Source organism: Callospermophilus lateralis, chromosome 17 (assembly GCF_048772815.1).
Source record: "Callospermophilus lateralis isolate mCalLat2 chromosome 17, mCalLat2.hap1, whole genome shotgun sequence".
Taxonomy (NCBI): domain Eukaryota; kingdom Metazoa; phylum Chordata; class Mammalia; order Rodentia; family Sciuridae; genus Callospermophilus; species Callospermophilus lateralis.
Genome location: NC_135321.1, coordinates 45,661,925 through 45,677,930, shown reverse-complemented (window position 1 = coordinate 45,677,930; position 16,006 = coordinate 45,661,925). Strand labels below are relative to the sequence as shown.

The following is a 16,006-nucleotide window of genomic DNA, read 5'->3' as shown; positions in this document are numbered from 1 at the left end:
CACACCTAGGTTGGTTCCATAGTTTAGCTATTATGAGTTGAGCTGTTATGAACATCAATATGTGGCTGCATCACTGTAGTATGCTGATTTTAAGTCCTTTGGGTATAAACCATGGAGTGGGATTACTGGGTCAAATGGTGGTTGCATTCCAAGTTTTCTGAGGAATCTCCATACTGCTTTCCAAAGTGGTTACACCAATTTGCAGTCCTATCAGCAATTTTTTGGTACCCAGGAAATCAGAGGCAGGGTACAGCTACAGAAATGCTCACAAGCAGCAGGAAGGCAGCCTCCTTCTTACTTCCCATTTTTTAATTTATTAATTTTTTTTGTTTTGCAGTGTGGCAAGCATGTACACTAGGCAAACACTCTTCCACTGAGCTACACCCAGTCCTTATGCAAATACTTCTAATTTTCAAACTCAATTAGCATCCAGAGCCCAACTCCAGGAAAAATCTGTGGTGTGCTGCTTTTAGCTTTCCAGCCTCTGAACACAGGAGAAGGGTAGAATGGGTAACAGGCTCTCTCATTGGCTAGATCAGCCACACTGTGGATGAATGGGGGACAGAGCAGGAAAAGCCCTCCCCTAAGCAGCAGGACCAAGTTATGATGAGCAAGGGTCACACTAGCTATCAACTTGGGCAAGCTATCTGACACCTCTGTTCCTCAGTTCCTAATACTAGTGCCCACCTCATAACATTGTTGTGTGGGTCACATATGTACTGACATGCAAAGCTCTCAGAATCTAGGAAGTCCTCATGCATATGTTGTTACTCTTTTACCAGCTGCTGCTCCCATCTCCCCACTACATCCTTTTCACAGTACTGATCCCAGATCCCAGTTCATCTCTCTCTTGCTTCTGTCTGAATGCCATACTCTAGACCCTTCCTTCCTCTCCTGGTCCCCTGGGATGCCCATTCCATGGGCCTCTCTCCTTTGCCCTCATTTCTCTGGAGCCACAGGAGATCTCAGCCGTCCCTACCCAGATGTTGGGTCACCTGGAAGGTGGGGAGACGGTAAGGGAAGGAAGAGGGTATCTTTTCTCTCTCTGTCTTGACACTGCACAGAACTGCAGTGTTGGAAACTAGAATTCCCAGGGCATCTCCTGTGGAAACATCAGCCTGGGTCATGCTCACGTTAGAATTGTTTGAATTATGCTACAGGGGGACGCTGTACCAAACTGGCTCTGTGGTCTGGGTTAGTAATTGTCCTTGTACGTATTATTTCTGTGAAAAGATATCCCAAATAATGAAGTCAGGGACGGCTTGCATTGCAAGCACTGAGAGTCCCATGAACAAAATGAAGACTAGCAAGAAGGAAGTGGGGAAGCCTTCCCTTTCAGATGTCTGCTGCAGGCCAACCTTAAAGGGACTTATGTTTGGGGCAGGCAAGATCATGAGTAGTGAAGACCAGCTTTATTTGATGAAAGCAGAGGGGAGGGGGAGGGATGGAGGAGGCAGCTCATTTCTTTCTCCTCTATCAAATGTTAACAATGAATCTATCACAGGTAAGATGCTTTTTATTTTTTCTTCCCAATTATATCTTAAATGTAAACTCTTTGGGGGAAAGGAGTGGACAAGAGTATCTCATGTTAATTTTGTACATAATCTGCTGCATTCATATTATTCTTATTTAGCAAAAGCAAAATATTCTGTGAATATTTCCTCAGGAGTTTTCATGTTTCCTCCTCTGTACCAGCCTCTGTTCCAGACTCATCCGGTAGAAAGAATTACAAATATTCCAACTAAGTCATTCATACGGCACGGGCAAGGCAGTTAGACTGTTTTGTCATGTGTATGGATACAAAGGGAAAGAATAATACAACATTTTAAGAATGCTTTTTTCCCAAGTTTCTTCACTACCAAAACTAATTAATTATAAGGCAGGTAGAAAATACTAGGGTAGATTCAAGATAAAGCAGAAGCAAGGTGGGATTTCCAGAATGAAACTCAGTGGGTACTTTCTTCAGCAAAACAAAAAGTTAACTGGTAAAGGTGTTTTTAAAAAATCATTTTAAGTCTCCATAAGTTGTCCTAAGAGCATATGGCAAATGAAGAAAAATATTGAAAATCAGAATATTAGAACAGCAAGAACCTGTGCCATTTGAGCCATGGCCCACTCCATTACTCACCTGCCCCACTCCAACTCCATTCTGGAGAAGCTCCAGGGCATATGTGGCCAAGAAGATGGGGACTGTCTTTCTCCAGTACTTCATTTGGGGCTGTGGTTTCATTCTGGGAGGCCCAGGCTGCTGATGTTTCTTATCCCTGTGCAGAAGTTGTATTCCAGGTAGGCTCAGCAGAGAGAGCCAGGTCTCTTTCTTCCCTACCAACCTCCATCCCCTTGGAGGCTCTGGAGGCTGAGGATACTGAGGTGCCAATCGCTCCCATCCCAGCTGGCTCAGAGAGTGAAGGTTCCATGCTGGGAAGTCAAGCTGAGAAACCAGTCACACCACCAGGAGCTGCCACCTCCTCCAGTGCCCACTTGTAGAAGAGAGATGTCATTCCTCCCACCTCCAACTCCGAGGGACAGTGATTCCACCCAGAAACAAAGATAGGTCGGAAGGACAAAGAGCTCTGCAGATTTGACTGAGGGAATTGATTATTTTAAACATGGCTGAGAACTTCATACCCAAGGGTGTTATAGGGAGTAATGAAGAACTTGGTGTATAGCAATTAAGAGGAGGTAGCTCTGATGCAAGAGAAACAGCAGAGAAGCCAGAAGGGTAATAAATATAACCAGAGAGAGCTACAGCCAAGAAGAACCTTCCTGATTTCAGATGATTTTGGAGGCTGGGAAGGCTCTATGCACATGCTAAGCTACCACACAATCAGAGAAAGACAGGGGCAGATTCAAAAACGTTCCCAAACTACACACAAACCCATCAACCCAGGTTAGAGTTCCCTGGCATCAGGGGCTGAAGCCCATCCTCTGACCAAACACTGAGCCAAAGATCTACTTTGTCACAGTGGCAACTCCTAAGGAGTTAGGCTTAAAAATAATTCAGCCATCCCTGGCCACCTATAAGACTATATGCATGCTCCAAACAATGCCATCCCAGCAGTGATCAAGAGGGGAATATGGAGCAGGAAGCAACCTCTCTGAATGCCAAGCCATAACACACAGTCAAATCGTGTGTTAAACTGACCAAGGGAGTTTAAGCACAACCTTCAATCAATAAATGGCTTCAATCAGTAGACAGGCCAGAAAATAAAAACAAGAGCGAAACAATCTGACTAGGAACATTAATGGCTGAACTTTGCAGGAGAAATAGGACATGGCAGAATTAGATCATCCATGTCACTAAACAAACAGTCAAGCAGCAAGTGATAATAGCAATAATCCTGGTGGAGATAGTAAATCAGCAGCTGGAGTTTTTAGATTTTTAATTTTTTTAGAAAATGTATGTTCAAAGAAACGGGGAAGTATGGCCCATAGATAGAGGAAGAAAGCAGGCAATAGAAACTGCTCTTGGATTAGGTCAGATGATGGACTTAATGGACAGACGTCAAAGCAGCTAGTACAAATCTGTGTAAAGAACTAAAGGGAATGATTCTTAATGAATTAAAGGAAGGCATGAGGACAATGTATCAACAAAGAGAAAATATCAATAAAGAGTAAAAGTTATTTAAAAGGACCAAATGGAAATTCTGGAGTTGAAAAGTATAATAACTGAAATGAAAAATTCACTAAAGGGACTCAACAGTATATTTGAGCTGGTGGAAGAAAGAACTGACAACCTTAATGATAGATTGGAAGCTGGGCATGGTGCCACATGCCTATAATCCCAGTGGTGCGGTAGGCTGAGGCAGGAGGATCACAAGTCCAAAGTCAGCCTCAGCAATTTAGCAAGGCTCTAAGTAACCCAGAAAGACCCTGTATCTAAATAAAATTTAAAAAAGCTTGGGCTGTGGCTCAGTGGTTAAAGTGCCCCTGGGTCCAATCGCCAGTACCAAAAATAAAAGAAAGAAAGATAGGTTGATAGAGGTTAGATGATCTGAAAAACAGAAAAAAAAATGTGAAGATAATTAATAGAATTACAGGACACCACTAAGTGCACTAACATACCTACAATGGGAGTACCATGAGGAATGGAAAGAGAGAGAAGATAGAAAAATAGCCAAAGAAATAATGGCTGGAAATTCCTCAGATTTAATGAAAAACAATCTCTATACCTCAGAAGCTCAATGAATTACAAACAGGATAAATACAAAGGGATCCACACCCAGACAAAAATAAGAACCAAGCAGTAAGATACCTAACTCCTATTGCCTCTGTAAAGTGAAAAGGCATCCCCACAAAGATGAGTCACATGGCCTTGAAATTAGTGCTCTGATTGGCCAAGTCTTCTTACATCCATGGAGGTAGGAATGGGGGCAAGTGGGAGAACATATTCCCTAGGCCAAAATCAGGATGCCACAGCTCAGGTAGGCTGGCAAAACTGTGTCCAGTTCTCAGCTCTCTACAAAGACTTAGTCCTTACAGATCCAATGAGAGATTAGGAAACCCTCTGAGATTTAACTGTAGCATTTTGCTTTTTAAGAAGCTGACACTTTACATGGAAAGCTTTTCAGTGATTTGTTAAAAACAGGAATTTATCTTTTGGTAGAGTTCATTTGGACCTCTGCTTTTGTTATGGTTTGGATGTGAGGTACCCCCAAAAGACTCACACGTGAGACAATACAAGAGGGTTCAGAGGGGAAATGATTGGGTTATGAGGGCCTTAAACTAATCATCAAATGAATCCCTGATGGGATTAACTGAGTGGTAACTGGAGGCAGGTGGGATGTGGCTAGAGGAGGTGGGCACTGGGGACATGGCTTTGGGGGAACATATTTGTATCTGGTGAGTGCAGTCTCTCTCTCTGCCTTCTGATCATCATGCGAGCTGCTTTCCTCCTCCATGTTCTTCCACTATGATAATTAGCCTCATCTTGAACCCCAAGGAATGGAGCCAGCTATCTATGGACTGAGACCTCTGAAACTGTGAGCCCCTGAATAAACTTTCCCCTCTCTACAATGGTGCTGGTTGGGTCTTTTAGTCATAGCAGTGAAAAAGCTGACTGAAACAACTTCCAAAGGTCTCCCAGGGCCTTCCGACCTCACCAGAAGGTTCAACGTGGTAAGGCTCGCCCACTTGAGAAGAAGGCTGGGGGACCACCAGGAAGCACGGTCTGTCCCTGTCATGAATGTTTGTGGTCAGCCTCTGCTGGATCCTGTTTGTGGTTCCAGAAATTATGGCTCTAGTGGAGGAAAAGAGGGACAAGTAAGTCATGTGCTCAACTACCTTCTCCACCATTTTGTTTTACAGTTCCTCACTTCCATTTAGAAGGAGTAGATGAGGGAGGAGGAAAGCATTGTTTTGGTTTTGTCATTCAAGATAGAGCAGGGGAAGCAGTTGGCCTGGGGTCCTGCCTTTGTGGAGGATGAACACATACTAATGCATGCCCTGCTTCAGAGAAGACTGCCAATGCTGAAGAGCCATTTTTTGAGCCCAACAGGAAATGATGTACCATTGCCTTAATCCTAGATTGGTGTCCAGGTGTACCCTACAGTTGGTAGCTTCAGATTTGAACCTTTCTGGTAAGAATTTGGGGTACCAAATTCTGTCTGAGCTAGTCTTCCTTCTCTTGTGCTTGTTTTTCTTTCTTTTTTTTTTTTTTTCTGCTAGCTTTTGCGATTTTTTTTTTTCAAAAGAGGGAGTGGATAGCTCAATCAGTGAATTTCAGAATAAAGTCAATGTGGTCCAAAATGCTACATCAGATAGCTCAGTATATTCTAGTCCAAAATTGTTCTTATGGGTTTCAGCTTTATTGCTTTAAATTTTTTCAAAACCTTCTTTAAAGGGAATTTTAAAACGCTTCTAAGCTGTTCTTGCCAACTACAGACCTGGATTTATGGTTTGCCTTAAATTAATTGACTCCAGACTTTTCTAAGTACAATGGCATATTCTTCCCTTAGAAAACTCTTATATGTTGCCAGTGAGAAGTCTAGCCTCCTTCCCCCTGGTTGGCATAGTCTCACAAGTCAGGCAAACCAGCCAAGGGACAAGGACAAAGGTACCTAGCCGATGGCAAAGGGTGCTGGGGGAGGTTTCTAGCCTGAGATGCTCCTGGGACAGCCTCCCACCATCTCCAGAGGGAAAATACCATATGGTTGGTTGGGGGAGTAGTCTGAAGCCAAATTTTGTACAATTTTGCCTTGAACCGGCCCTTCCCTTTGAAATTCTGTTTTTATCTAAGAGAATACTGAGATGGTTGGTTGGAAAGGCTTAGGATTTGCTCTAGATTTAATTTCTCCAGTTCTCAGATCCAAAGAAGAGGGATTGTAATATTTATTGTGGGACTAATTGCTGGTTTTGTGACTTTGACTAATAAGGTGCTAACCTGCTTTCCTACCAGAAGGAAAAACTCCAAAAATCTTAGGCAATACAATCATCCCTTGAACAATAAGGAGCTCTGTGCAACTTTTAATTTACATGTTTTCTAGGTAGTGTTGTCTCACTCTTTGAGTTTATTACTCAAGGTGAACAGGATGACATTACTCATATAATACCCGTTTCACAGCAACATGGCGAGACTCAATGCAATAACACATATCAAGAATAGATTCAGGTCAGGGCCTGTAGAAGGATCTTAGTGGTTGCTCGTGCTCTCCTTGAGCAAACGTCTCCTGGCATGCAGTATGGACCAGGACTGGGCTTGGTGCTGGGAGACATTGGGGAGCATAGCAGACAAGAGTTCTGTCCCTTTGAACTTTTGTTGTTATATATAGGTAGAATATCCCTAATCCAAAAATCCAAAATTCAAAATACTCCAAACTAGAAATTTTCATGAGTGCCAGCATGATGCAACAAGTGGAAAACGCCACACCTGGCCTCATGTGACATGTCAGTCAAAACACAGGTGTACTAAAATTATTGTATAAAGTTACCGTGAGGCTTTGCATGTCAGGTGTATGTGAAACAGAAATGAATTTTATGTTTAGACTTGGGTCCCGTTTCTAATATATCGCATTATGTATGTGCAAATATTTCAACATCTGAAATCCAAAATACTTCTGGACTCAAGTATTTCAGATAAGAGAAGTTCACCCTGTATTATTATTATTATTATTATTATTATTATTATTATTTACACTCCTTGGGAGAGAAAATGTCTGAGGGCACAAACAATGAGGAGTCGATGGGGAAGAAGTAAACTCTCCCAGGAACTCCAAAAGACCTGGACCAAGACAAAGAACAGAATTAAAATATTTTAAAAAGTCTTATAGTATTTCCAAGACTGAGGAAAGCACTGCCAATATTGGGGTTTGGGTTTGAGGTTTGGAAGCCTTCACTGACGGCTGGACTGAAATGGGAAGCCAGATGCCAAGTTGAGTAATCCACCATTTTAAAATAAGGTATGTGCTTTTAAGGTCAAGTCTTTGTTTTCACTTCCAGAGTATAACTGCCTCTCCTGAGGCTCCCTGGAAAATCCCTGTGGCCCTAAGGTCCAGCATCTGTGCTGTCCCATCATGCTACAGAGCTATAGCTACTGCAAACGAGGCAGGTACCCTTCCTGTCTTCCATGTACATTCACTTTCCTTAGGGTAGAGATAGCAGAAGGAAGTATCCAGGGTTCTCCAGAGAAACAAAATCAATAGGGTATGAGTGTGTGTGTGTGTGTGTGTGTGTGTGTGTGTGTGTGTGTAGAGAGAGAGAGAGAGAGAGAGAGAGATTTTACAGAATTGGCTCGTGCCAGGGTAGGGGCTGGCAGGTCTGAAATCTGCAGCTTGCAGGCTGGAGACCTGTAGCCAGAACACAGTCTGGAAACAGAATTCCTCCTCCTCCTTCTTAGAGGGATATCAGCTTCTTTTCTCTTAAGGATTTCAGCTGATTGGATGGGGCCCTCCCACATGATGAAGGGGTAATCTGCTTACTCAGTTTCCTGGTTTAAATGTCCATCTCATTTGAAATGGACCTTCACAACAGCACCTCAACAGCTGCTTGACCAACCAATTGGGCACCATAACCTAGCCAAGAGGACATGTAAAATTAACCTACACAATTCACCACCACCCCCAACCATCTTGGCACCCATACACATCTCCTTAAACCATATTTAATCTCTGAGGAAAGATTATAACAAGGGGCTGAGGTTGTGGCTTAGTGGTAGTGCGCTTGCCTCACATGTGTTTGATCCTCAGCACCACATAAATAAATAAAATAAAGGTACTGTGTCCATCTACAATTAAAAATTAAAATAAAAGAGTGTAACGAGGTCATAATTCTGCCTAACATGATAGAACTATCCAGCAACCCCTTCCCCAGAAGAGGATGTGAAGTTCTTGGGTGAGGTTCACACTTCTTCTTGATATCCTGTAACTTAAATACTATAGCACAAAGTCTACGCATCTCACATTATATGGCAAGAGGATGAGAGAGGGGAAAAAACCAAGATACTCATTTCATGTACATGTGGATACATATAACACAACAAAGAAGAAATACTCGTTACATTTATGTCCCCATGTTTGTGATAAGTCCCCTGGTCATAGCTGGTGTCTTCTTTCAGTATATGTTACCTATTTTCTTTGCCCTCAGCTAGCACCTCTGGTGGCCATTATGGAGTGACCCAAATCTTCACTGCTAAAGGGTCTAGGCCATCAGCAGTCTCGCCTCAATGGGAAGACTTTGGACTTTTTCGCTGATCTCAATCACAGGGCATGGTGATACTACGTACCAGGAAGGATCTCTTCCTTGTGTTACAGACATGTTCTTCCTTACCTCCATTGTGGAAGAGCAGTTCCATTTTCCCTTGGTTATCAGAGGAACATAATTACTCCCATCTTTGTTGATTCAGAGACATGAGGAACCCAGAGTGGCCAGGGGGCAGTTTTAACTTTTACTTCAATGAAATCATTGTCACCACCTCTCTCTAGTGGAAACATTCCTCCCTCTGGAAGCAAGACCTCTAGACCAGCAGGGCATAAAAAATAGCAAGGATGAGAGACAAAACTTTTGCTAGTGGGATACTAGGGGTAATGGTGACTGGTGCCACTCCTGTTTCCACCCTTTGATTCCTGACCCCTAGATTCTGGATGTGGAAAAGATAGCACCATATATTGGGTGCTGATTCAGAACATAAACCGCTTCCAGAGAACCTTACAGGGCTTCCACCTGGTCATTTCCATCATAATAACCCCTACTCCGCAGGTCAGCGAACCAATGGAAAGATTTTGCTAGTGAGTACGTTTATGCTAGTTGTAAATTCCCAAATGGGGGAACAAAAACCACAGGACAGGTGCAGGGATCCTGAACCCACTGTGAGGAAGACCTAAGCTAAAACTCTGTTGACCACTCAACCTCTATAAGTCCCTAAGTAGAAGGCTACAGTTATATTTGGGGGTCTCATAGAATTAGTGACAGTTCATAGCCAGTGTCCAGTAATCCCCGAAAGTTGTGCATATTTCCTTTTCCTCAGTGCACTCTCACCCTGGCCAAAGGTCATAGTCCCATCGAGGAAGACAGGGAGATAGATTAACAAATTAAGTTTTTGATAATGTAGAGAAGTCCTTCCGCAAAGGGCCTCAGCCTCTCCTTTGTTCAAGGTGTCTGAATCTGGAAACTGGGTCAAATCTAGGAATTGATTGAGGGGGCATGACTCTCTGTTTTTATGTTTCAAGTTAGACTTCTACTTGACCTAGAACTCTTCCACTTACACAGTTAAGACTCTAAATGACTTCCTATCAATTTCACGTCTAGGAACACCATGATTAACTAGCCAGCACCCTCCAACACTGTGGGTCAGGAGATACTGATTTGCTGTTTTTGACTGTGTTGTCCATTAGTTATGCCCATCTTGCTTTTGGTGGTTAGGTGCTACCATTTGGCCCTGCTACTCCAGGGTCCCCATTGTATTTAAGTTTTCCAATTCAATAGTAACAGCTCCTACACCCTTAGTACCTATTTCACACATATTCCTCATATGTCTGGTTTTGGGTGGGCAGGGGGTGTACCAGGGATTGAACTCAGGGGCACTCAACCACTGAGCCACACCCCTAGCCCTAGTTTGTATTTTTATATAGAGACAGGATCTCAGTGAGTTGCTTAGCGCCTTGCTGTTGCTAAAGCTGGCTTTGAGCTTGTGATCCTCCTGCCTCAGCCTCCAGAGCCTCTGGGATTATTAGCGTGTGCCACCATGCCCGGCCATATGTCTGTTTAAACTTGAAAAATCACAAATCGTTTTGGAGTGTAGCACTCCTCATTATGGGTCACACTTTGTACCTCCCGTGCAGCACTTGCTGGGATTGAATCTTGTTATCAGTCTAGAAGGAAAGAGAGGTGGCAGGGCAGGTCAAGAGGAAAGCCCTCAGTGTCTTGCAAGTCAACTATCTCAAGAAAACTATACCTTTTTTTTTTTTTTAACAATGCAGCAATGATTTATTATTGGGACTTTTATTAACATCATAAATCAAAACAATAAGCCCAGAGAAATAACAACGATGGATAGTGAAAAGGCACTTGATAAAATTCAACACCAATTTCATAGTTTGCCATATTCCTTAATAATTTTTTTTATTGGTTGCTCAAAACATTACAATGATCTTGACATATCATATATCATACATTTGATTCAAATGGGGTATGAATTCTTATTTTTCCCACGTGTACAGATTACTTTTTATAGGGAAAGCAGATGCACTCAGATGCTAATGGAGTGACTGCTTCTACTGGCAAACAACACTCATAGAATTTGGAGGTTTGGGGTCCTCTCTTCATCATGATCTTCCCATATGTCTCCAAACCAATTTTTCAGAATCCCATTCCTTCTCAATTGTGCCATTTTGAATGGCACATTTCTGCAACATTGGCAATTTGATTGGCCTTGTGATTCAGCCACTCACAAGGTGAAAACTCTGGGTCTGGTTTTCAGCAGTCTCAGCCCTGAGGCTAGAAGAGATAAGTAAGGGCTTCTTCTGGGAAAGAAACAGAAAATTTCAAGTTATTTATACTCTGCCCTATCCAGACACTCCAATTCTAGAACTCCTTCCCTTTTCTTTCTGAACTTTGTGCAGTAAAATTAGGAACAACTAGCCAACTTCATTATACTCATTAGTTTGACAAAAATGTTCCAAGTAAGCAAATACATAGTCACTCAGAAACTTGCCTCCTATAAACTTGCCTTTCTATAAGCTTTGATTACGAGTATGCAATAATGATATTTGTATGTATCTCTATTGCCACATCGAGTCACAGATTTCTAGTCCTCTTGCCACTGCCAAAAATAAAGCCATCAGGGCCTCTGAATCTGATCATATTGGAAAACTGATTTTTAGAAACCCCCAAACCAACTCAGAGAACTCATTCTTAAGATTCTGTTCCTCTAGAAACATTCTTCTTAATGCCAAAAATCTGTTTTCTAAAGAGACAGAACCAATTGGGGTATGTGTGTGGGATGGAGAGTTGATCAATTTCAAGACTTGGCTCACACAACTGTGGGGCTTCGTAAGTTCAAAATCTGCAGGGGAGGCGCGCAGGGAAGAGTTCATTTTGCAACTCAAGTCTGAAGGCTGTATGTAGGCAGAATTCCTTTTTGAGGTTCATCCGTCTTTTTTTTCTTAAGGCCTTCAATTGATTGTATAAGGCCCACCTGCATTATGGAATATAGTTTGCTTTACTCAATTAATTAACATTTAAATGTTAATTAATTCATTTAAAAAATATCTTCGTGGCACCTCAAGACTAGTGTTTGATCAAACATCTAGGTACCAACCACAGCCTACCTAGTCAAAGTGACTCATAGAATTTAACCAGCACAGAGTTCAAGAGCATTTGCTCAGAAACTTGCCACTAGGTAGGGGCTTAATCTCTGCAGACAGGCTTGGTGGGGCCACAGTGTCATAAGAGGACATTTACAGGGATGGCAGCAGGAAATAACAGTCCTTGTCCTGCTGTCTTTCAACATCTGCTAGAGTAGCATTCGGCATGTTTCTCACATTTAGTTTCTCGTGGGGTCGGGCACTTCATACTATGTCAGTAATTCTCCAGCTCTTTGAGATCAGGGAGTATGTATTTTTGTATTTACCTCCACCATAGCACCTAGCCATGATGTCATCAAATGTGGTAGGTTGCCAATCAATACCTGCTGGTTGGATGGATATAAAATAGGGTGGGATGGTGGTAAATTCCCTGAATCTGCCACTAATTATGTCACTCTGAACAAATCATACAGCCTGTTGAGTTCTCAAGTAATTTGTCGAGGATAAAACTAGCTCCGTTCCCCTCCATTAGTGAGATTTTATTTTATGATTCCAATGAAAACAAGGGCAAACTCTGTTTTTCATTATTATTATTATTACTAAAATCACTTTCAGGGTAAATCACCACATAGAGGCTGAACTAAGTCCTGTCAAACAATGAAAACAGCATGGTCTTGTCCCCACAAAGGGCGCAGTGCTCCAAGGCTTAGTCATGTGGCACTTTTCACATCCCAAGAGTACCTATAAATAAAACATCAGAAGTGAGACTTTACTGTATAGTTCTTTTCTTTCCCAAAGTCTCAATTAGTATGGAATTCTTGAGAACTGGCAAAAAGGTGGTTATTGTTTTTAAACTGCATGTTCTGAACATAAATTTGGATGTCAGAAATACTTATTTATTGAATTCCATTAATTCAATGTGGAATAGTGTAAGGAACATCTCCCCACGCACTGGGGGAGTTTGTTATTTAGAGCAACATCAGTAAGAGCAAATACTGGGTACTTCTTCTTTGCCAAACATCATGCTCAGGGCTTCTTGTACCTCATTTCTGATGATTCTTTAATGACTTCATCAGGTAGATTCTAGACCAGTTTACAGGAGAGGAAACTGAGACTTTAAAAGACTAAATAACTTGCTAATGACTGTACAGCTATTAAGTGGTGCTTAAGTCAGCTTTTTTGCTGCTGTGACTAAAAGATCTGACCAGAATAATTTTAAAGGAGGAAAAGTTTATTTGAGGGCTCATGGTTTCAGAGGTCTCAGTCCATACAAGGTTGGCTCCATTCCTTGAGGCTTGAAGTGAGGCAGGACATCATGGCGGAAGAGTGTAGCAGAAGGAAGCAGCTTACATGGTGATCAGAAAGCAGAGAGAGAAAGAGAGACTCCACCCTCCAGATACAAAATATATACCCCATAGCCATGCCTCCAGTGAACCACTTCCTCTAGCCACACCCCACCTGCCTCTAGCCACCATCCAGTTAATCCCATCAGGGATTAATTCATTGATTAGGTTAAAGCTATAACCCAATCATCCTAATCATTTCTCCTCCACATCTTCTTGCATTGTCACACATGTGAGTTTTTTTGGGGACACCACATCTAAACCATAACAAGTGGCACAGCTGGTATTTGGATCCAGATGTCTCTCCCCCCAGAGGTAGAAGCCCTTTGCTACAGACTACTTTGGTGACTCTGAGAGTGCCACTTAACTTCTGATCTTCACCATGTTGTGGTGACATGCAATGTGATGATCTTTCCAGTGCCTTCCATTCTTAAGATGTGGCTGAAGAAGTTAGCTGGGCTGTATCCACTGTGCACACCAATCCAGGAGCAGGGTGCTCACAGTTTTAATGGGAGTGACACTCAACAACTCCAGCCCTGCAGGGTTCAGTGGGAAAGGAGCAAAGAGGGGAGTGGCCAGAATCTGTTCTCTCTACCTATAAGTGTGTATTCACCCCCTTTGCCAAAGATAATGATAACAGGTTGAAGCCGGGCAAAGGATACTGGGATGCCTTTTCCATCCATTCCCACTCCTGATGTGTAACATTTTCCCTCGATTATTTAACTCCACTAGATCTTGAGAAAATAGATATGAAGAGAGGAGGACAAAGGAAAACAGGAGTTCAGTTATAGGCTCATCTGGGTTGAAGTGGTTTGCACTCAATTCCCAGTAGAATGTGGAGTTAGAATGCATCCTTCAATGAGTCACATCTCCCATCAGCTGTCCCTGTCATTCTTCTATTATGAACACCATTGCTGTGTGTGAGAAGCATCCCCCAGACCCTTGCTAGCCACCAGCCAATCTGGCTAAATACAAAGTTATAACTATAGAATCTAGTGTTTCCTGAGTGGTCACTGTGAGAGTAGGTATCCCAGCTCTTTCTGGTATTCATTAATACTTACAACAATCTTATCAAGTAGATGCTAGGGTCTGTCCTATTTATGGGAAGGGAAACTGAGGCTTATATCAGGTGAGCATCTAGTTCCAGGTTCTAGGTCTAATAAGAGATGGAGCTGGAACTTGCATTTGGGTCTTTGTGGCCCCACCCCAGGGGTCTGATCCAGGATGCTGTGAAATCCTCTGAATAAAAAAGTTCAGAGGAGAAGGTCAGAGGAGAGACAGCCCCTTCCACAGCCAGGCCCTGACTCTGACTGATTTCTTTTCCTCCAGCCTGCCAGTGCTCAGCCCTTGGATCCTACCCAACGCCTTGCCACCCGGTGACTGGACAGTGTGAATGCTTGCCAGGGATAACAGGACAGCGGTGTGACAGATGTCTCTCAGGAGCCTATGACTTCCCCTACTGCCAAGGTAGAGAAGCCAGCAGAATGCTGGAGAGTCGGTTCCTCTCTGTGTGTGAAGCCACCCTCCCAGGGAAGCTGCAACCATCCGTGGTCACCCCGACACATTTGACCCAATCTGCCCCAGTTCAAGTCCATTGAAAACACATATCTCACATATTCACATAAGCATCATTATTCGCAAAGGATTGTTTGTTTCTAACTAAAAAAAAATTTAAATTCTCATGTAATATATATCTGGGTTTTTTGATTACATGTCAGTCCTCTCTGTCTAACAGTGTGGAAAAGCAACTTCTTTGAGCTTAACCTAGTGATCTTGGCCCCTGTGCCCAGGCAGAGTAAGGCCTGCTCTCCTTACTGGCTCTCAGCACTGATGGGAGGCACTGGGGTCTTTCCACCAGGCCCCTTGCTGAGGGCTGGGTGAGGCCTGGGCTGTGCTTCTGCCCTTGCTCCTTTCCTGCCTCTGATCCCCTGAGGGACTGTCATCACACTTCAGCACTGGCACGAGGGGAGGGACCTGGGGTGCACTGAAGCCCATGCAGTCAGGAAAGAGTGAGCCAAGGAGCAGATGGAAACCTGAGAATAAAGTGAGTTGGGTGTGATATGTAGCAGAAGGGGCAGAAATGAGTTGCCTGTGATCCTTCCCAAGCTCCCTGGTGCAGGGAGCCTCCAGTGTGGGCCAGGAGCTCCTGGTGATTTCAAAGGTCTCTTGCTCTGTTAAAAGAGGGACTTGTGCTGGGTACACTGGCACATGCCAATAATCCCAATGATTCAGGAGGCTGAGGCAGGAGGATGGCAAGTTCAAGGCCAGCCTCAGCAAAAGTGAAGCCCTCAGCAGCTTTGTGAGACCCTGTTTCAAAATTTAAAACAAAACAAATAAGAATGGGCTAGGAATGTAGCTCAGTGGTAAAGCACCCTTGGGTTAAATGCTTAAATCCTTAGTACTGGAAAAACAGAGAAAGAGAGAGAGAGAGAGAGAGAGAGAGAGAGAGGCACTTGTGAGGCTGACCCAGGATACCCCGATTTTCCAACCAGAGAACGTGGTTTCTTCGGATCCCTTTGTGCTCTTCATAACCACTTGGTGCTCTGAGCCTACTGGTACAGGCTGTATCATAGACTTCGTTGCCTAGAACCTTCCTCACCAGAATCCTCAAGACCGGGTTTTCCTGAGGGTGGAAATTTCAGGTACCAGCCAGAGGGGCTGCTCTCATCTGGGAAGGCCTGAGGGTCCCCGGAAGGTAAGGGAATCCCAGAGTAGGATGTGCCTGCGTGGACATCAGGAGTGGGAGAAATTCCAGCAGAGAAGCCGAGCAGCCCCAGCCATCCCAGCACTAGGCAGCAGCCCTGGTCCTAGCGAGGCACTGGTGAACAGCAAGAGCAGAAAGTCATGCTGTTAGAGAAACAGAGAAGAGCAGAACAGAGAGAGGGGGGAAGAGAGAAGGAGGGAGAGATCAAGGAGAAGTTGAGG

The 16,006-nt window shown here is 43.4% G+C and overlaps 1 protein-coding gene across 1 annotated transcript in view; it reads left to right on the top strand.

Moving 5' to 3' along the window:
• Positions 1-16,006, top strand: part of Lama3 (laminin subunit alpha 3) — a 231,364-nt gene that overhangs the window by 85,424 nt on the left and 129,934 nt on the right. The window contains exon 13 of the mRNA XM_076836560.2: positions 14,411-14,548. Within this exon, the coding sequence (XP_076692675.2) occupies positions 14,411-14,548 (138 nt within the window). The remainder of the gene's footprint in view (positions 1-14,410; positions 14,549-16,006) is intronic.